The 22,780-nt window shown below is 41.2% G+C and overlaps 1 protein-coding gene and 1 long non-coding RNA gene across 2 annotated transcripts; both read left to right on the top strand.

Annotated features, from left to right (window-relative positions):
• Nucleotides 1-292: 292 nt before the first annotated feature.
• Nucleotides 293-6,650, top strand: LOC109451759 (uncharacterized). The gene is made up of 3 exons (XR_002138021.2): nucleotides 293-506; nucleotides 3,200-3,322; nucleotides 5,767-6,650. It is a non-coding gene; the product is annotated as an uncharacterized LOC109451759 (long non-coding RNA).
• A 2,010-nt stretch (nucleotides 6,651-8,660) lies between these two features.
• CDKN2AIPNL (CDKN2A interacting protein N-terminal like) lies at nucleotides 8,661-14,883 on the top strand. The gene is made up of 3 exons (XM_019740297.2): nucleotides 8,661-8,962; nucleotides 10,234-10,333; nucleotides 14,524-14,883. Exons 1-3 carry the CDS (start codon nucleotides 8,724-8,726, stop codon nucleotides 14,533-14,535), a joined length of 351 nt encoding a protein of 116 aa, XP_019595856.1. The 5' UTR covers nucleotides 8,661-8,723; the 3' UTR covers nucleotides 14,536-14,883.
• The last annotated feature ends 7,897 nt before the right edge of the window (nucleotides 14,884-22,780 follow it).

Raw genomic sequence — 22,780 nt, 5'->3', positions numbered from 1 at the left:
CAATGGAAAGTCTTGGGAGGCACTAGAAAAAGATACAATTTTTAAAAGTGGGTATATTCTCTTAGAAACAAAGGCTATAAAGAAATCTGGGGAAGAGAAATGGACAGAGAAGGTCTCCTCAACCAAGCTCTGAAATCCAGAGAGGAGGTGACTTCCTACAGAGGCCATATTTGGGGTTGATCACTGTGGAGAGAGAGAGAGAGAGAGAGAGAGAGAGAGAGAGAGAGAGATCCCTTGGCCCCACCTCTCCACCCCCCACCACTTCTCCAGGGCAACAATCACTACCACAAACAGTGGGACAACACCTACAAGACACTCAAAGGAAGAAAAGTATTGGCCAAGCACTCTATCTAGCCAAACTGATCTTCAAGTATAAGGCCTATAGGCAAAATTTTAAAACCTGTGAGAAATCAGGAAATACAATTATTATGAGCCTTTTCTGAAGAACCTACTAGAACCATGGACCAGCAGTCTCAGCACCACTGAGCAAGCCTGAAGAAATCCAGGTAAAAGGCCCTTCTTTGAGCATTGAATATATTTAACTGTAGAAATAAGAGTAAAACAAATACAGAGATTAGGGTGACAGATCAGAATGCAGATGTTACATGTCTTAATATTGTGGAAATTTCTCACTGCTAATAAAAAATTGGAGAGATAGAAGACAGGAATAAGAATGAGCTCACTGATCATCTCAAATTAACTGATTCAAAGGATAGTATTTAAAGTTTCCAAATCAAGTAGAAGTTTAAGCATATATAACATATTGATAGTTTAAGCATATGTAACACGATTGATAATTCTACTGACTGTATAATGGAGAAGGAGTAAAGGTAGAGGATGAGATTACAAGATAATTTTGCTGTTGCTCATAGTAGGCAATCAAAACATACAGTCCCCAAAGAGAATGGGTTAACAGTATTTTTATAAAGGTAACTTCTAGAACAAAAATATAAACCTTCCTAAATATCAAAATCACATTAAGAAAAAGGGCAAATACATAATGTAAATACAACATAAAATAATATAACAGAATTGAGACCAAATATATCTGTCATTTCAATAAATATTTCAATAAATATAAATGAGTTTAACTCACCTATTTTTAAAAATAGTTTTCAGAATTGATTGCAAAGCCTAATCCAACTATAGGTCGTATATGTATAAGACAAAATAATTTATAAAAATTAATAATGAAAGGATGGGCAAAGAAAGGCATACCAGAAAATTACAAACATTAAATATCTTAATATCTGACAACACAGAATTCAGGACAAAAAGCTTTAAGCGAGATAGTAAAGAGAAGTACTTTTCAATGCTAAAGGCTACAATCCACCATGAAAATTTAAGTTATAAGTATATATGCACCAAGTAATACAGAAGGAACTTTCATATAATAGAAACTATAGAGATGCAAGGAGATTTAGACAAAGACACACTAATAATAGAAGACTTTGACTCGCTTTTCTCAATCTAAAACAGTTCAGTGGTCAAAATTAAATGAGGATCTAGAAGTCCAAACAAAATAATAAAAAAAGTAGATGCTTTGATACGCATCACACATTGTGCTATGAAAATAGAAAATATACTTTCTTTTCAAGTGCTCTGAAATATTTGTGCACACACAAAAGATTTATATGTTAGGCCACAAATCAAGCCTCATTAAATTCTCACAGTAAAAATAATATAGATAGCATTCTATAGTAATACAATAAATACTGACATTTATAACATATTCAGAAAACAAACAAAAAGTGCCCTTCTATTTGGATATGTGTGTGTGTGTGGGGGGGTGTTCTATATTAAATAACTCCACGATCAAAAGGAAAATAGAAATTCAAAACTGCAGAATTTCTAGAAAACAATAATGATGAACATATAGAAGAATGTATGCATATAAAATAGTACTCAAAGGAAAATTCATAGCCTTAAGTAATTATATCAACATAAATGAAAGAAAAATAAATTAATTAAAGCAGCTGACTCAAAAAGCTAGAGAAAATATTTTAAAATAATCCAAAGGAAAGAAAAATTAATAAAGATAAATACAGAAATCAATCAGTTAATCTAATGAAAATACAGTAGAACTTATAAATAAGCTTGTTCCTAGAAAAAATTCGATAAATTAGGTAAGTTATAAGCTAAATTAATCATAGTGAAAAGGAAATGTACTGATCCCCAAATAAGAAATTACAAGTGGGAAGTAGTAACACAAAGTTTAGAAAGTAAAAAACAAAACAAAGCAAAACAAAAAAACCATAAGCAAATATCTTACACAATTTTATGCAGATAAATTTGAAAACCTATATGAAATGTACAATTTCATCAGAAAACTAGATAGAAAAGTAAAATAGACCAATTTGCATAAGTTTTTTCAAAATAATTTGAATAAATAGCATTAAGTATAAATATATAGACATAATGTATAAATTATAATAATACTTTTAATAAATAATTTTGTCAAAATCATTTGACAAAATTTATCAAATGCTCCTTTCCCCACCCCCCAAAAAAGCCAAGAACCATCAGGCCCATTATTTTATAGAGGAATTCTACAAATCTATTAACCTTAAAAGAACAGATCATTCCAGTCATTTTTTAAAAAGCTCCATAGCCTAGAAAAAGAAGAAAAACAAATTCTTTCCATAAAGCAAATATAAGTACATAGATACTAAAATATAATAATGACTGCAAAAATAAAGAAAAACATAGGCTAATCTCATTTTAAAATATCGATGCAAAAATCCTAAATAAAATTTTAGCAGACAGAATTCAAAAGCACACTGAAAGTTGAATATATTGTGACCACATGGAGTTTATTCTAAGAATGGAAAAAATGTCCAATATTAGAAAATCTACTAATATAAATAAACCATCATATTAATAGTTCTAAATGGAAAATCATATGACTATCTTCATAAATACTGAAAATGCATTTGATAAAATTAAATACTTACTCTTGATCAAAAACAAGACATTTAATAAAATGGGAATTAATGGATACTTCCTGAAAATGAAAAAAATGTTTTTTTCTCAGCAGAAAAGCAACAGTTTGCTTAACAGGAAAATACTAGAGACATTACTGTGTATGTTAGACTTAGTAACCAATACAATGTAGACATGAGAAAACTATTAGTGGTAAAAGAACTGAAGAGAAACATTCTGGATTATTTTTTAGAATATTCTCTAAAATTCTCTTAAGGTTTCCAGGCCCAAAAGAATTAATGAGGAATGTTCTAGAAGATAATCTTAGGAGGTGGAGGAAAGAGGAAAAGCAGAAAGAGGAGGAAATGGAAGCAGACGAGGAGAAAAGAAAGAAAAGAAGGTGTGGTGGTTTTGAACTATATTCATTTGACACTCCATTCAAAATGTGGAACCTAAATCTCTTGCCCCTGAGTGTGTACTGGACTTAGTGACTGGCTTCTAATGCATAAACTAGAAGTGATGGTATGTTACCTATGGGTCTGTGTCATGAAAGACATAGTGGTTTCTGCCTTGCTCTTTCTTGGTTCACTTTCTGTAAAGGAAGACCCCCCTGCCAGGTGAGGACACTCAAACAGCCCTGTGGAGAGGTCCATATAGTAAGAAACTGAGACCGGTGACAAACAGTCGTGTGAGGGAGCCATCTTGGAGGTGGCTCCTCTAGCCCTAAACAAGCCTTCACATACATGAAGCATCAGTCAACAATGTACTGAAACCCCATCAGAGACCCTGAGCCAGAACCAGCCAGCTAAGCCCCTCCTGCATTCCTAATTCACAGAAACTGTGAGATGATAAGTGTTTATTGTTTTAAGTCACGAAGTTTTGGAATAATTTGTTATGCAGCCATGTAACTAATACAGAAGGCAAAATAAAGTCATTTTCAGGTTGACAAAAAGTGAGCATGCCACTGGCAGACCTGTACTAAAGAAAATGCTAACAAATTTTTCAGGTAGAAAGAAAATGAAAACAGACGCAAGGTAAAAGATAGAGAAGGAATAAAGAACAAATAAAGTGGTAAATATGTGTATAAGTCTAATGGTTCATCGGATTTTAAAATATACCACAACAAGACCTAAATAAGTGGAGAGATATACCATGATTACGGATTGGATAATTCAATATTGTTAAATGTTACTTCTCCCCCAAATTGATCTATAGATTCAATACAATCCCAATTAAAATCCCAGCAGCCTGTTTTTCTAGAAATTGGCAAACTAATACTAAATTTTGTATTGAAAAGCAATAGACTAAAATAACCAAAACAATTTTGTAAAACAACATAGTTGGAGGACTCAAAACAATCTGACCTCAAGACTTACTATAAAGCTGCATAGCTGGGTTGGTAAACTATGGCCCATCAGCCAAATCTAGCCTGAAGCCTGTTTTTGCAAGGCCCACAAGCTAAAACTGGCTTTGTACATTTTTAAATGGTTGAAAAAAGAAACAAAGAAAAGTGTGCAACAGAGATTATATGTAGCCCACCCTTTACAGAAAAAGTTTGCAAACTCTTGAGCTACAGTAGTCAAGACAGTATGATACTGCTAAAAGGATAGACACATAAATCAATAGAACAGAATAGGGTCCAGAAATAGACACACACATGTATGGCCAATTGATTTTTGACAAAGGTAGCAAGGTAACTGAATGGAAAAAGGATATAGTCTTTTCAACAAATTGCACTAGACCAATTAGACAATCATCTGCCCACAAAATAAAGAATCTTAATTTAAGTTGGGAGACAATTGCCCATGGGTCTCTCACGTATCTGCATACCTTATGATCTGAGTTAGACACTAACTCCCCTTTTGCTCCAAACTGTCTTTTCAAGGATGTGTGTCCACAAAACAGCCTGGAGAGAGTGGCAACCTCTAGAGCAAAAGGGCAAGTTTGTTTACTGTCCAGATAAAAATGTATTGCTCTGGGGCAAAGATTGGGCAGGTCTGCTTGCAGTCCTTTATAAAAGATTGATGTTGCCTAAGCTTGGGGTTCTTCTGCTGTGACACAAACCCACTGTGTGTACCTGTTTGTACTTCATCCACCCTGTGGGACCTTAGGGACAAGGGGAACCAATGGAAACATGAAGCTCATGCTGCTTGCTGTGCTATAAGTAAATAAAGTTCTTTGTTTCTGTCTTAGGAGGCTTATGTTTCCTGCCAGCATCCATTGAAACTGGCAGGGTAATTTGTTAGCTTGCAAGTAGGGTAAAATCTTATATCCTTTATCGCTCTTGACAATCCATACCTTGCATCATATACAAAAATTTACTTGAAATGAAGCATAGACCTAAATGTCAAACCTAACACTATAAAACGTTCAGAAGAAAACAAGAAATTTTTATGTCATGGGGCTAGACAAAGATTTCTTAGCTAGGACCAAAAAGCATGACTCGTAAAAGAAAAAATAAATTGGATTTCATCAAAATAAAAACTTTCGTTCTTCAAAAGACACTTAGGATTGTTAGGGCAGTCAAACTATTCTGTATGTTACTAAAATGGTGGATAGATGTCATTATACATTTGTCAAAATCTATAGAATGAAAAAAAGCAACAACCATAGAATGTACACTGCCAAGAGCGAACCCTAATGTAAACTATAGATTTTGGATGATGTGTCAGTATAACAACTATACTACTCTGGTGTGAGAAGCTGATAGTGAGGGAGGCTGTGTGTGTGTGGTGTGTGTGGTGGGGGTGGTGGTGAGGCATACGGAAACTATCTGCATTTTCCACTCAATTTTGCTGTATACCTACAACTGCTCTAAAAAAAAAAGTCTATTTTTTTTTAAAGGGCAAGAGGTCTGAATAGACATTTCTGCAAAGAAGATACACAAATGGCCAATAAGCATACGAAAGATGCTCAACATCATTAGGAAAATACAAAACAAAAACACAGTGAGATCACACTTTGTACCCACTAAGATGGCTATACTCAAAAAAGGGGAAAATAATGTGTTGACAAGGGTGTGGAGAAATTGGATTGGAACCTTCAAGCATTGCTAGCGGGAATGTAGAATGGCATGGACACTGTGGAAAACAATCTGTAAGTTCCTCAAAAAGTTGAACATACACCCAGCAATCCACTGTATATCCAAGAAAGTTGAAAACATGTTTACAGAATAACTTGTATGTGAATGTTCACAGCAGCATTATTCATAACAGCCAAAATGTAGAAACAACCCAAATGTCCAGCAACTGACGAATCAATAAACAAAAGGTGGTCTATCGAGGCAATGGAATATTATTCAACCATGAAAAGTAATGAAGAACTGACACAGGCTACAACATGGATAAACCTTGAAAACATAATATAAGTGAAAGTCGGTCATAAAAGACCACATATTATATGATTCCACTTGTGTTAAATGTGCATAGTAGGAAATTCATAGAGACAAATAGAATAGTTGTTGCCTGGGGCTGGAAGGAAAGAGGAGTGATTGCTAATGGGTACGGACTTTCTTTTTAGGGTGATGAAAATGTTCTATATTTGTGTTGGTAGTTACAGAAATCTGTGACTACACTGAAATCACTGAATTACATACCTTAAATGGGTGAATTTTATAGCATGTGAATTGTATCTCAATAAAGATGCTTTAAAAAAAATAAAATAGGAAAACTGAGCTTTGTCTATATAAGTAAGCACTCCACTCTAAGAATATCTGAATCACAAATACAAGTTAGAAACAATAAACTGAGCAGTAATTGAACTTGACACAGGGTCCTGTAAAATGTCAATACTGACATTTTTACACTACTTCACATTTTGAAAGTATAATGCTAACAATTTCATATAATAAAAAAAAAGACTTATTTGTACATTTTGGGATTCTTATAATCTGCATGCATGTCTCAGTATGTTTGTATGTAGTTACATATATGCTTATCCCGTCATTGTCAAAGATGATTCTAAACAAGCTACTTGTGCTGGATGACCCCTTAGCTCTTTCACACCCCTGTGGCCAAGTTAGCTGTATAACTGCAGCTGCTGATTAGAAAGCCCGGGTTCCTATTTCCATGGTATAATCAGGAGACCAATAATTTGGTTCAGAGAACGCTTATCAACATTAAGTGTTTTTCAAAGTTTGGTGAGCCACAGGTGGAATCAATTACCTAAGGCCTTGACTCTGAACAACCAGTGATGGGCCTGGGAATCTGCTATTTTAACAAGCCCCTCAGGAGATGTGATTTGTACTTAATTTGGGGAGCCCCTGCTCTGGGCACATATTCCTGATTGCTGTAGAGAAGCTGAGTCTGTATGAGGTTTCACAGCCCTGTTCACTTTCTCCCTGCTCACCAGGGTGAAAATTGCAGGACTCCCTTTTGTTAACCATAATGGGACGTCACTGAGCCCAGGGCTGGGTCTGCAGGCATAGTCTACTCATAAGTCTGCATGGTATTTCCATTCTCTCTGGGGTTTCTGCCTGCTGGGGGCCCTGACATCCTATGAGAAGCTGCGGAAGCAGCAAAGGGCACATAGTTGGCTCTGCCTCTGGGCCCCACTCACAACATAGGGCCTACACTGGAGCCCAGATCCTGGACTCAGGGCCGGCTCTGTACCCCACCCCATATCTAATAGATAATGATGGGGAAGCCTGTTAGGTCAATAAGCTCTCAAGGTTAATAGAGGCTCAGGCGATTTTCCTGTTACTGGACTTGAATGCTTCCAGGGATGGGAAATTCACCACTTACAATGGCGCTTTTGTCTCTCAGGGAGTTTGTGACCTAACCCCAGAACAGACAGTGGTGTCCTGCCAGCTCACCTGCTCATCTCCTCTGGACACATCCATTCTGGCTCCTTCCAACATCTTTTGGAAACAGGTGTCACTGCTCTGGTTAAAATCCTTCAGTGGCTCCCCATTCTTCTTAGAATCCAGACCACAGTCCCTATCATGGCCTACTGTCCTTGTTGATCTTTGCAGCCCCATCTTCTCCACTGTCCCCTATTCTAGGACCCTGGCTGCAGTTCTCTTACCAGGCCAGGCTCTCTTTCCATGGCCTACTCCTCTTTATGTAGTTAACTCCTGCTCATCCCTCAGCTCTCCAGCATCATTTCCATGACTCCCGAGTCTGGGCCAGGTCCCTTGTTTATTCATGCTTCTAGCACTCTGGTCCTTTCCTTATTAAAGTTTGTCAACGTTGAAAATTTTCACTTGAGCAGTAGGCATTTCACTAATGTTTGCCTCCCTCAGTAGATGGTCAAGTTCATTAGAGCAGGGCTCTGAGTTTGCTCTCATTGCAACCCCAGCACCTGGCAAAGGGCCTGGCAGGTATTTAATTCGATGGATGACTCACTCCACGAAGGTGGGTCACAACCTGGGTGGGGTGTCGAGACCTCTGGGAATCAAAGACAGACCCAGAGCAGCTACACATATAAGTCCTCAAAACAGAGGAAATTCAACTGCAGGCTGGGTACCCAGGGAACCCCCAGGGCAAGGACACAGCACAGCTCTGGTTGGCATCCAGCTGCCGAATGGGAGAGCGGCACCCCGATTCTGCGCTTGGGGGCCTCAGGTTTCCTACCGGTTCCCCGCGGGGGTCGACCGAGAACGGCCCCTGCGCTCAGCAGCCACTGGCCGCGGAGGTCCGAGGGGTCGGGCGGGTCAGGCCGCCGCGCCCGGCGAGGGCGCTCCAGGCCGAGTCTCTGGAGCAGTCGCGGCCGCCGGGGCCCCTCTAGCCGCTGGGAGGCGACGCAGTGCGTGTCGGGAAGGCAGCGGGAGCGGCCGGCCCTCGGCGGCGGCGGAGGGCGCCATGGTGGGTGGCGAGGCGGCTGCCGCGGTGGAGGAGCTGGTTTCGGGGGTGCGGCAGGCGACCGACTTCGCCGAGCAGTTCCGTTCGTACTCGGAGAGCGAGAAGCAATGGAAGGCCCGCATGGAATTCATCCTGCGCCACCTGCCCGACTACCGAGACCCGCCCGACGGAGGCGGCCGCCTGGACCAGCTGCTGTCCCTCTCCATGGTCTGGGCCAACCACCTCTTCCTGGGTTGCAGGTGCGGACCACCGCCGGCTGGCTGACCCTGTCCCCTGCCTTGCGATCCGTCGCCCTCGCTCAGGCGTGACCCTGCCCCCAACCTCCAGCTGCAGTGGCCAGGCCTACGGCCGATGCCCACCCTCGCCAACAAACCCTCAGTTTCCTCACTTGGAAAATGAGTTGTGATGACTGCAGTATTAAAGGGTGAAAAGCACTTAGTACAGGCTGCCATCTAGCAAGAGCTCAATATATGCTGGGCGCTAAAGTTCCCATTGTTATTAATATTGCCAGTATTAGCTCTAACCACCTTTGCAGAGTGCATTTTGAGTCCATTAGCTCCTTTCACTGGCAAATGCAGAGACAAACCGACCGAAACTGGGATGCCCCAATTTACATACGAAGAAACTGAGACAAGGGGAGGTGATATTCCTAGGACCTTGCAGCTTCTGGCAGGATTGGTCAATTTTACCATTTATATCTGGATGTAATCTGTAGCCCTAGCCTTTTTCTCCCCACTCCCCAGGCTTCTGGACCCTGAGCAAGACCCAGCCTTTGCCTCACTGCCTTTCCTCTTACGAAAATAATAACAAGATGCCTCGCACCCTCCTTTATCCCTCCGTGAAGAAGGTGGAAAATCTCCAGGTTCCCACATCTTTTCCTTTTAGCGTTTCCTGAAATTGTGTTAGGATAAGATGACTCGGGCTAGTCCTGGCTTCAGTGCTCCTTATGTCTGTGTGACTCTGGTCACATGGCCCCTCTTGCCCTAAGCCACTTGGTGTTGCTTTCAGATGTTGGGGGTTATCAGAACAAGATTTGGGGAAGCAGTACCAGTGGTATCCATCCCTTTTCTATGCTTTCTAGGTGGCCCTGGGAAATCCTGGTTAACAGGATCCAAGATTTGGCAAATGTCAGAAAATTGGATCAATGAGCAAATAATGTTATTTTCATTAGACCAACACTCCATGTGTTCAAAAAGTAATTTTTTGGCCCTCATACCATATCCACGAATATGTACTGCCAGATGTATGGTGCCTCTATTTTTGTAAATCTTTTTTGTTTGTTTTGTAAATTTGAAACACCTGCTCTATTGGCATTCCTGGCGCCACTTCTGTGTCCCCAAGCAGGAAGAACTGTTCACTACCTGCTGCTGAACATGCATTGGTTTGTCCTGTGGTATCAAATCAGTCCTCTAAGAATTGAGTTTATAGTCCCATTGCCTGCAATTTGTTAGCCCTATACTGACAGGTAATTTTTCTAAGGTTTTTAACCTTACTACTTTTTATTATGCAGTTACAACAAAGACCTTTTAGATAAGGTGATGGAAATGGCTGATGGGATTGAAGTGGAAGACCTGCCACAGTTTACTACCAGAAGTGAATTAATGAAAAAGGTAAACAGGATTTCCAAGTGCTTTTGAAATGGAACAAAGTTAACAGCCCCTGTGTTTATGATGATTTATTAGAGTGTATATTGTTTCCTGAATGCTTGTTTACCCAAAGATCTAAACCCTTTCATTTTTATTTTTCTGTAATTGGTGTAAACCTTTTTATATCTAGGTAACAACTCAGTGTGATAAATTATGCATTGTTGGTGGAGTAACACATAAACTCAACCTCTTCATTTCCTCTAGGAACATTGTTTTGAGCTTCTTGCTTGATTTTTAAAGAAAATGTTGGCTAGTTTCCCACTTATTAAAAAGTCTTGCTGGTAACATTAACTCATCCTTAACCCAGCAGGCTAGGGCCTGACCAGTCTCATTTGACCTCTCCAGCTTACTTGCTGATTGGAATGTAGATGGAGTAATGTCCACACATCATAGCTGTTCCCTATTTTGCAAGGCTTGATATGAGGCCGCGCCTGTAAGAGCCTGGTATCTGGATCCCGGGGCTAGAGCCGTGGAGAGTGTGGCAGAAAGAAGCCCCAGTGATGGGGCTGGGCAACCTAGCTGCTCTTCAGAATTCCCCAAGAGATGTTTTTTCTCATTTGCTCGGGTCTCCAAACATTTCTTTCTTTAGCACTTTACCTAGGCCTCTTTTAAAGCAGATTATAAACTTCTTGAGGTGGTGCCTAAAGTTTTAGTCTTTCTAACTCCAAAATCTAGTATAGGCATACCCCAGAGAAGGTGCTCAGAAAATGCTTACAAAATTGACCAACGAGATAGGATAAATGGCTGCTGGCCTCTTTATTTGTTCTGCTCTCCGAATCATAGGCAAGCCCTTGCCTCACCCTATTTGGAAGGCAGGGCATATAAAGAGGTTCCCTTTTGTGTGGTGACCAGAAACTAATCAAATCCTCAGCTGCCCAGAAAGTCCTGCAGCCCCAAACAGCGCACAGCCCACTTGATTTCAGATAGTTTTCCTATAAAAGTACTCATCTTAAAATCTAAACCTGGAATCAAAAGTTTCAGGTTGATGTTCAGGGGCTGTTTTATTTTTTAAATCCTCTGTTAACAGGAGGCTACTGTTTTTTGGCAGGGAACCATGTAAACAGGGGATTTGTGACTGTTTGGATCTTCTCATGTAATACTTTAAAAAAAATCTCTGGGCGATCAGTCCTTCAGGGCCCCAGAGTGGTGCGGTTCCTGGGGCCCCGCACGGGCTGGCTAGACGGTTGCTGGCTGCCTGAGTGTACCCCGCGGGGCAGGGGCAGGCAGGGAATAGGGTGAATCTTTACTTCCTAACTGCTCGTCGCAGATTCCTTCCTTGCCTTTTTTCCCCTAAGAGGTATTCTGTCCTCCCTAAGACCTTGCACATCAATTTGCTATTACCGTATACTTCTGTCTTGTAGGTAGTCATACTCTTTCCAGTCGTGCCAGGCTGTTAGAGATGTCACTTCATGATATTTGGGCTGCAGCCCCCAGGGGAGGCTAAGGCGCTTTTGTAATTGATATGCGTATCCCTAACATTATCCATAGACCTGTGTGAGGCAGCGTATGTGTGTGTGTTGGGAAGGGTCTCTGTTCTACATTGTAAAATGGTCTTGAACCTCAAAAGGGTAAGGACACCCTGCCCTGGGATTGTGACAGTTCATCTTGACCGTCATTGCAGTGTTAGCCTCCAGAATAGAGTCCTCAGGCATGCACCTGGCGTCCCTGAACTGTCATCAAGACTGATCGTCAGCACCTACCTACCTTGAAGAAGCCTGCAGGGAGCCTAGGTTTCTGTAGCACTTGTGGACTACATGTGTTTCAACTGTTTTCAAATACAACTTCTGTTTTCTTAGTAACCAAATTTAATTTTAGACTTTTGATGCCACTGAAAATGAAACTCACTTGATCCTGAAAAGTGAGGTACTTAGAGGGTGCAGAGTTTTACCAGTTGTTAAGACTCTTCTAGATAAGCCCCTCCTGAGAGCGAGTCATCTGATCTGTGTGCCATGACAGACCTGAGTGGTGCTGAAGGCCATCCTTCTCCATCGAAGGCGACCTTGAGAGCCCAGTGGAGAGAGCTATAGGGACTTCGCAGCAGTTCTTTTGTCTCTGGCCTGAGGTTTTTGCATATAACAGAGGCTAGCACACCTAAGCAACATGGCCAGCCCAGAGGCAAAAATAAAAACAAAAAACCTTGATGTTGAGCCACGCACCTGAAAATGTCTGTTGTAGTTCTGCCTAGAATTGGTCCTTAGCTCTAAAATTAGAGTTTAGTTGGGTTTTAAAGCTAGCTAGCAAGTAGAAACGAAATCACCTGTCATTGTTGGTGTCTCAGGACTGGACAGTAAAGATGACTTAGGGACATAAGCTCTTTAAGGTAAGATTTTAAAAATACTTTATGGTTATTCTGCAGTTTTGAGGCAAGTACGTCTCCCCTGTCTGTCCGACTCTTTTTTTTCCCCCTGAGAAAAGTGAGCTTTAGTCTCTGGAGGTATTTGTCAAATAGTTGCCGCGTATGATTTTTCTTTTGAAAGACGGGGATTCAAACACAAATATATTGAACGAACAATTTCAGTTATCTAACAGCCATCCCTTGGGCACATCCCTGTGGTTGACCAGCTTTACCCACTAATGAGCAATAATTAACAAATAAGCAGCAGCTCACTCGGGGTGTCATTACTGTGACTGTCAGCATTAATATTTCCAAGCCATTGTCTTAAGGAGAAAGGGGAGTGAGTTACTAGGAAGCTGTCATTATTGGCTCAAAGAATTTGTCAACTTAATTACTTGTCCATTTTCCCTGAAAACAGTTTTATCCAAGAGGGAAACTGACAGAATGGAAAGTGTATATGAAATGTGACAGAGAAGTTACAAAAACAAGTGTGCCTGCATTTCAAGAGGTTCTTTTGGGCGGCTGGTTAGCTCAGTTGGTTAGGGCGCGATGCTGATAACACAAAGGTTGCCGGGTTGATCCCCGCGTGGGCCACTGTGAGCTGTGCCCTCCTTAAAAAAAAAAAAAAAAGGTTCTTTTTTGTGCATTACGTCCAGTCTTGGCAAGCTGTAAGGTAATGGAGCAGCCACTCCCCTGGTGGAAGGAGATGTGATTCTAAGGTGGCAGGTATTTGTGGTATTCAGTTAAATCAGGTTTTGTCTTGTATCCCCAAGATAAACGCACAGTGGAGCTACCTTTTCCCCTTTATCCACTACTGGAAGCCAGAAAACCCGACTGACCCCACAGGCCAGTGTGTTGCCTGGTGCCCAGGGTGAGTGAATCACCTCCCAACACCATGTATCCAAGTCCATACTTGCCACAGCCAAAGCCAGTGGCAGCTGTTGTGCTACTGTAGTCATGGTCTGTCTTACCAGAAATTTGAGAGACAGTTTAGGGCCTCTCCTTCCCTTTGGACTAATGATGGCTTCTTTAGGTGATACTGCATTCTCCTAAAAGGAGAAAGGCTTCTTGTATTTTGCTTTCACTGAGGAATTTTACTTTTTCATTTCACAAAAAGACTGGAGCTACAGGCTTAGTTAAGAAATAGGTCATACCTTGAAAACACTGATTACTAAAAAGACTCTCAGATTGATTCATTTGCACTGCTAGATGTTAAGGAAATCCATTCAAATACAAGGTGACAGTCAAAATGATTTCTTCCCACCCTGCTTAAAAGTTGTCTCAAGCCAAGTTTAAATTTATCAAAGGTGCTAGGGAGTACACAGGAAGAATATGTGTTGTAATTCACCACTATTTGAAGACAAGCATTTACAGTTTCTAATAGTGTGAAATCCAGAAATAGATAACCTTCACATCTCCTAAATATCCTGACTCAATGTGGAATGTTGCGAATTACTACCTGGATTCAACTGATTTTAATTTAGAAAAAGTGTTTGTGTGATTCTGCTTTTAGAGCCCTTCATTGCAGAGCATGCCAGGAAAAAAGTTGTATTTGAAGTATTTCTGTTACCACTTTAAATTGCGAACATTTACAGATCACAAATGACAAGACAAAAAAATTAGGTTCTGGCTTTCAAATGGATGGTATGGGTCAGTGTTCTGCTGGATTTTCTGTATGTAGTAGAAGATTAATAATTTCTGAGTCCATCTTTCTTATCACCATCTGAGTAGTACATAAATATTGCATCACTGCTGTATTTTAATTTATGAATCCGATTCACTGGACACATGGCTATGTAACTTTTTTTTTTTCCTCCAGCATCAAAGCTAAGGCAGAAGAGTCATCACATTTTCATCATCAGCTACAGGCTGAGAAAGGAGGCTGGGATGAAAGTGACACTGGCCACAGAAGGTCTCTTAAGACTCCTGGTACTATCAACATGGAGGAGAGAGGCAGCTGAAAGTGGCATTTTAAAAGGTCTCCTCCTTCTTCCAGTAGCTGTCACTGTAAAAGTATGCATGGATATTTATGTATTTATAAATCATGCCATTTTTTATTTGGTTTTTGAATATCAGTCAGACTTTTTGTTAAAAATGTGTATTTTTTTTATGTTGATGTAATAATGGCAGGTAGTAGATTTTACAATTCTATTTCTCAACAGTGTACCTTTAAGTGTAATTCTGTTTTGTGGTCGTTTTTTCCCCCACTGATGCAAACTAGATCCCTTATTTTCTTATTTCTGTCTGAAGTTTATGCCATCCATATACTCCACTGCCACACACTCCTATTTTTAAGAGATGAGTGAGAATCAAACCTTAGGCCTCATCAGGGACTCACTCATCAGCTCATGGGAGGAGGCCGCCTACAAAAAAGCATTTGCCTTTATTTTAAAACTGACCACACAAGACCCCACAGCTTGGTCCGGGCAGCCAGTTGATCCACAGACCCCTGGGGCCCTCCCAGACGGCCGGGGAAGCCCACATGCCCCTTTTCTGGCGGGGGCCTGTGGCGCCGCTCTTCTGCACTTGAGGAATGGCCATGCACACAGCCCCCCCAGTAACACTTGAGTGCAGTGCTGCTTTGCCCTGAAACTCGGGTATTAACTGCCTGCCCCCTTTTAGGGAATGTATCTCTTCTTTATCCCTTCCCGTTCCTCTTTCTTATTTAGTACCCATTATTAAGTATTTATTTCCAGCCATAAATACTGAGACAGACTTCATTTGGGGACAGCAATGTAATAGCCAGTCACAGCAGGATTCACTCGTCAGGGGCCTGGTCCTGGGGATGGTGATGAATAAGACAGTGGACCCTGCCTTAGCTTCATCTACTGGTAAAGCCGGGTCATTGAACAACTGGGAGAAGAAGAGGAGAGCTGGTGGTGGGAACAGGGTGTCTGGGGGCAGAGGAGGGGGATGACTCTTGCCCCTGGCTCAAGGCTAAGGCCAGGCTGCACACCTTGGATGGACGGACATCTTTGTGCAACGTCCAGCTATAATCTGTAGTGAGCACTAGGGGGGCCCATGGGAAGAAACAGGATCTCAGGTCTCTGAGTATAACCTTGGACAAGCCACTTCTCTCCCTCTGCCTTACCTGGAAAATGGAGATCACAGAAACACCTACCGCAAAGCCATGGTAAGGATTAAGGTGGCAGAGGGCCAAGCACATGCTTAGCGAGCCTTCCCCTCTTCTTTTCCTCAAAGTAGCCTTTTTCCATTCTCGTCATCTGTATAGATTTATGAGGCTTCAAACACCAAATTATAAAGTGAAAAATCAAGAGTGTCATTGTTCACTTTCAAAATATGTTTTCTATAGGTTTCTCATCATGAATTCTATTTTCTCTATAAGATAAAATGTCCCAATAAAATAGTATTCCTGTCAGGAACGTACCCATTGCATACAGCAAGCTTAAATTGTGGACTAGTTACCTGGATCCTCACCTCCCCATCTCCTTCCGCTTATTTTTGAAGACTTCTCTAGTTAACCAAAGTCCAATTTTCTGATACCATTTTCTCATTTCCTCAGTTTAAGCCGCCTCTGTTTTTCTTCTCAACTTACCATTACAACCTCTATGGCTATCTTACCTATGAAATTAACCAGAATTTTGTAATTTCATCCTTTATCTTTTTTCCTGGAAAAAATGGGCTAGAAATCTCATTTTCTGCATTGCAGATTGCAGCACTCCTTGGGGTGTAGGTAAAGTGGCCTACTCTTAGCTTTCAAACAGGAGCTCACACTAGATGTAAGCTAAAAGATACTGGCATCTTCATATACACAGTGCTGCCCAAGACGGTGAGGACCAAGTGAGATCTTAGGAAGGGACATGGTAAAAGTATTACCTTCAAGTAATGTCTACGAGGGGATCTTTTTTGTTAGACATGTCTCAACACCTGTGAGAAGCAAGTGCTAACAGAGCAGTTTAGAGTGCTTAGTTAACAGTGATGCTCTTTGTTATCCAGCAAATGGCTTTTTGAAACATCCCTTTGCATCTGTGGCCCACCTGATCAATCCTCTACCTTTGCAGAGGAAAGGATTCCCTCTGAACTTTTCCAGCATCCATTTGGACCTATGGCTTACCTGTTGCACAGGCACGGGGAGGAATCGCACTACCAATCACTGCCTACCCTCTGATGCTTTGCTATCTGTAGTAAATGGCTATGAAAATACACATCGTTGCATCTGGAATGAGATTTCTGTTACCCTGTATGGCAGGTGCTGGGTACCCTTATGTCTGGAAAGAGACTGTCAACTTCTGGGGTCTGAGGTCTGTCATCTAGTCATGGCTCTCATTCTTGACTAATTTAGGGATATCTTTTAGCTCTGTAGGAGTAAGAGTAAACGCAAATCTTAAGAGGCAAGAGTTTTAGAACTTAAACAGAATTTTGGTCATAGGGAAATTGCTTCCTTCAACAAATGCTGAGTGCACGCTAAAATTGTCTGCCCTCATGGACGGGGACACACACACACAACTCTGGGGGAGAAACAGAATCTCACCTGGCTTTTCATTAAAATAAACAGTAAGCGAGGAAACCTGTTAATTTATTTAAATGAAAAGCAAGCCAGGCGAGTTTCTGTTTCTTCCCCAAAGTTGACTCTGTCCCTTCACAGTTATGTCTCCCAGGGTGAGGGGTGGCAGGGTTGGCTGCCCTTCTCACTTCAGTTTGGAAAGTTTTTCTCACAATGCCAGCAGGAGGCCAGAGTCCTTGGCATGTGCCCCCGTCAGAGGTTGAGGTGGGCCTGTGGCCTTGCCTACAGACAAGAGGACCAGCCAAGGAGGTGGGGTAACATCACCCGAACAGTTGCCTTTGGAAATCAAACAGAAAGTAAACATTGAGACTCCTATGCTCCCATTAGATGGAGCTAATTCTTAACCTATTCTAGACCAGTTTTCTGCAACAGTGCTCTCAGACAAGGGTGCCTCTTTGGATGGGACCCAGACCAAATCCCATCTTTCTTTCCCAGCCCAGGAAAAGTAGACTGACAAACCAAAACTATCCTTGAATATGGCCCTCCAAACTATTTGCCTGGGAGAAGGATGCTGTTAGGGGCCTGAAGCAGGACTGAGTACTTAATAGTGAAGGGACAATTAACAGGTCAACCTTGAACTAGTGATTAAAGCCCTTGCTTTGCTGTGAATGCTAGTACCAAAATCTCATCCTATTAGGGCTGCATTTTCCTTTCCCTTTGATATTTTCTTATACTAACAATATTTAACTGAACCTAATAGATATGAACTTGTAGATAATTCCCCGAATTATTTCATCTCAGGGAAGGGATCTGCAAAGTGGGGATGATTGCTATTTTAATCTTCATAGGAGGTATTCAGTGGAAAAGCTTTCACTTTCTATGAAAGTACCTGGTACTTAGTGAACTTTCACTGCTTCATTTCTGCCCTGCTTTCCCTTTGAGGCCAAGCTGGAAGACATGAAATGTTTCAACTAACAAATTTACATGCAAGAAAAGTGAGCATCCATAATCCCCACCACCACCACCACCAGACCAGGCTCCATCCCGAGCTGCAAAATGGACCTTTTTGGTTAGTTATGGAGAAGAGCCTACCGCGGCCCCATTAGGTACTCGGGAGGTGTGCTGACAGTGAACGGCAGTAGGCTCGGAACAATGCAGCACCGATCCAGTGCCACGCTGTTATGGAGAAGGGGCAGAAGCAAAACCTCCAGCTTGGGGGAAAGCGGTCGGCAGATGGCCAGCCTTGCCCAGAATGCGTGTCCACTGGAGTCCTCCCCCGACACAAGTGCCCTGGCACCCCTGTACTGCCTGGGTCTAGGGGCCTGGGGCTTGCAAAGGCAGGAGGTATGCTCCTTTCTCTGTGAACACAGCCTTTGCTCTAGCATTGGCTCCAGAGTCTCACCCTGTAAACTGACTACATTCCTTACCACTCTGGGTGAACTGTGGGCCCCAGCTGACGGGACAGGTGGGCTTGGACCATCACCAACAGTCCCTACTTCCCGTTAAACCAGTGTTTTTCAACTTCTCAGGTGGTGATACAATGACTCATGCTTCCTACCACCATTGTGTTTACTAAATTAGTTTTTACTATGTTCTATTTTTATACAAAAAAAACCCAGAAAACTGCTAATTAAAAAGTATCTTGAGGATTTGGAGCGTGGACCCTGGAGGTCCTCGCTAGCCTGCTGTCCTCCCACCCAGGCCTGTGCATGTTCTGCGGTCGGGAAAGCAGTTCCCACTTTGGGGCTTTAAGTTTCAATCTTTGGTACGTATGCTGTTGCTCTTACAGCCTGATACCTCAGACTTGGCCTTGATAGGGTGCCATGGTGATTGTGGTCTGTTCTTAAACTGCTCTGTGTAAAAGAACACCCAGCCCGTCAAAGAACCAACGTGGAAAGGCTAACAAAGGCCAGGGAAGGGAAGTTTCTCCCTGAACAGATGGGCTCATCACCCTCACCACCGCCAGGCCCCAGTACTACCCCCACTGATCTGACTTGCAAAAGACCTCTTGTAACCACCTCTAGGATGTAAAAGACCTCTTGTAACCACCTCTAGGATGTAAAAGACCTCTTGTAACCACTCTAAAGGCAACTTTCCAGCTGATGTTCCAGAGTCTCCACCGGAAACCACAGCCTTGTGTGTCCACACAGGTGCAGTGTAATAACCGAAGCCCACAACACAGCAAAAGCACTAATCTAGATTTTCTTTGGAGGTGATATTCCAAGTCTTTAGCTGAAGCTGATGACATGAGCTGGTGTCTCTGGCTTCTTTCCTATTCTCTATCCAGGATGTTTATCAGGCCAAGAAGCTTCCTGTTTCTTACTGTCTTTGTACTGGCACCAACACAAAAACATGAAACCTCCCAACTCACTTTTGTAAAATGAGTTTTTATACAGAGGCCAAAGAACTGCAAGCCTCTCTGCAGGTGACCCTCCTGCTTAGGAGTGCTCCTAGCCTAAGTCAGCTGCTGGGCTGTGGTATTCTTGGCAAAAGGCCTTGTTTGTAAAGTGGGAACGTAGCAGGGCAACTGTAGCCTTTGGGCATCAGAAAGGAAGCAGTATAAAGAGGTCTGCCTTAAGTGCTCTTAGGTTTGCATTTTGGGAGCCTCCAAGACACTAAAGAACCCCTGCACTCCAGGAAGAATGGCAACCAAATGGTTCAGGCTCATGGAGCCTGAGGAGCTAGGCTCTGGTCCCCTCTACACAAGTTCCCAACACAGGGGGACTTGAAGCACCCCCATCTCCCAAGTAAGACTTGAGATCAGCTAACCTCCCCCAAAGACTACAGAAGCATCAAACTTATAACTAAGACATCACCAAATAAAGACTTCTCTAACCAGGTAAAAGGTTATTTGCTTTCTCTTAGCAGAGTACATATACTAGGGTCTTCCCAAACATTGCGGAAGTCACTGATAAATCATATCATGTGGCCAGGCTTTAGCACTCAGCCAATGGCAGTGTTCCTGAAAGTCAGCCCTTGCAGGGTTCTCACCCAAGTCTGAATCCTCCATGCACCAAAGAGGAAGCTTGGAGCCCTTCCTTTCAGGGTTCTTGATTTCAACCATCAAGGAGCTAATGTTACTGAGCTGAAAGTCAGGTACCCAACAATGTTTGTAAAGGGAACATCTTCATTGTTTTGGTCCCAAAAAAGCCCTAGCCCAGGTTATGAACCAGAAACTTAAAAACCTCAAGACATTACTGACAACATTGTTTTCAAAAGCTGTAGTGATGGTGAGAAATAACTGAAAGAATGGCACACATTTAAGTGTGTATTCTTTTTCAAAGGATAGAGAAAAGTCAATCCTTTCAACAAGATTTTGTTTGTCATATCTTTGCTCTATATCATATACTAGGATAACTGAAGGTAACTAATCTTTTATCTGACAACAGCTCAAGTTTTTGCAAACTAGACGGGAACTGAAGTAACAGGGCACATCTCGGAACAAGACCCATCCTATGGACAATTTCATTTACCGTTAATAGCTTTCCAAACACTGATTCTTCTATTCACATAAACCCCCACCTAACAGAGTACTACTGAATGCAACAGAAAGGAATTGTAATAACCACTACCAAGACCTAAAAATGTGGTCCCTGTCTCTTACAACTTGAGAGAATTGAGAGCTCAAAATACCTTAGACCACTCTAAATTGTGCTGTGAGCTCCAGGGTTCTCTCTTAGGAGAGTATTAAATGAATAAACAAAGTAGACAGGTACCTTATTTACTGAGCACAAAGGATTGTTACTTAAATAAGGCACCTTTAATAGCTTTTTTCTCTACTACCTTCCACCTATATGAGCAAGAATTTTTAGATCAGTTCCAGAAGTTATTCATAAAATTTATTTTTTGGGGGGTGGGGAAGCAGACTCACTTCTAGGAAGGGGAAAATTTGGGGTTTATTGATAAGTCACAGACCTCTATATCAGAAACTGAAAGTGTTCCTATATCCAGACTTTATACTAGGAAAAAAGGTGGAATGTGGTGGTCAAGATAACCTCTTCATTGGGTAGATACAAGTCTGTACATAACTCTAAATCAACTATTTTCACAAATCGGGATGAATAGTTTAAGTTCAATAGACTTTCTAAAACTAAATTTAATTCCTTAGTATTTCTTAAGTGACAGCAGAGTTACTGGCAAAAACACCAGGCTACCTGGTTTCAAATCCCAGCTGTCATTTACTAACTGGTAGACCTTGAGCTAGTCACTTAATCTATTTGTACCTAGTTTCCTCATCTGTAATATAATCCAACTTCGTACCTAAATAAATAACTTAGTTCTCACCTCTTGCCGTACCATACATTTATAAAAGTTATGTGGCACTTAAAAGTAAACATTTTTATGACATAACCTTGTAAACTGACGGTTTACATCTGGTACTTAACGAAAGAAAAAACTATGAGTAATTGAGATAGACCGTTTCTAAGAGTTTTCTCCAATGGGAATGTGGACTAGGTGAGAGTTTTATGCATGTGTTGAATTTCGGATTTAGAGTTCAGATTCCCTGCAAACTACGATGTAATTCCCTTATAATTATCTATTAATACTTGAAATGTTTCCGTTTTAAAAAGGAAAAGGAAAATAGGTTAAGAATAAAAATTGATTTTGAAGCAGTATCCAAATAGCATGTAATGAAATAAGAGGGGAGACTCCTGTTGCTACTGCATATTTAATTGAAGAGTCACTGGAGTAAATGTCTATAGGAAATGTTTTAGAACTGAATTGAAAAGCATTTAGAGTGAGCCATAATTCTAGTGAGTGAACTCTCATTTGTATTAAAAGTTCCCTAAGACCTTACCCCCGTATTTGACAAGTAATAACTTTTCAAGGGAACCATCAGCACTTAATCCTTCCAGTGTTTTTAAACTTTGCTTAATAAATAGAAGCAATAGAGATTACCATCTTACAGTCTTCCAATAGAGAAGAAGCTGTTAGCTTGCTAAGCTAGTATGACTATGACGAGAAACTCCTAGGGTTACTGAAATGGTGTTTTAACTACTAGAAAGACTACACAGGTGGTTCAATTTATACAATTTACTTGTATATTTTCCATTTGCTATATTATTTGAAAGCATAGGATAACTTTGTATTAGCTTTCTACAATACTGTGTTTTAAATTTATCCAGTCAACTAAGTAAGATGCAGTATAACTTTTATACAATTTAGGAGATTAAAAATAAATCTCCACAAGATAAAGCAACTCAGCAGGCCCTGGTATTAAAACACTTTCCCAGAATAAACAGATATGCAATTGCATTAAAAGGCAGTTTTCCAATATTTAAATTAAACCAAGAGTCCTTCCAAATATGTGTCTTGCTCAAACCAATGCCACTAATTCTTATTCATTGTTAATACTGGGGTATAGATTTTTGGTAAATGTTTATGGTCTTTCTTCATTATCAAAACTCTTTTAAAGTGCTATCAAGCAGCAAAATAAACTGTATCAGCTCTCTGCTCACGGTAGAGGTGCAAATTGTGGAATCACAAAAGGTACAGTTTAACAGTAAGTAGTGCATGGAGAAACAGTAACTAACAAGTGTCCTAAGTACAGCTTTGGGTAGAATCAAACCAGTTATGTCTAATTGCTCAACTGAAACTAATAGAGGTGCAT

Source organism: Rhinolophus sinicus, linkage group LG10, assembly GCF_036562045.2.
Source record: "Rhinolophus sinicus isolate RSC01 linkage group LG10, ASM3656204v1, whole genome shotgun sequence".
NCBI classification, from domain to species: domain Eukaryota; kingdom Metazoa; phylum Chordata; class Mammalia; order Chiroptera; family Rhinolophidae; genus Rhinolophus; species Rhinolophus sinicus.
This window is presented reverse-complemented; position numbering and strand designations above follow the sequence as displayed.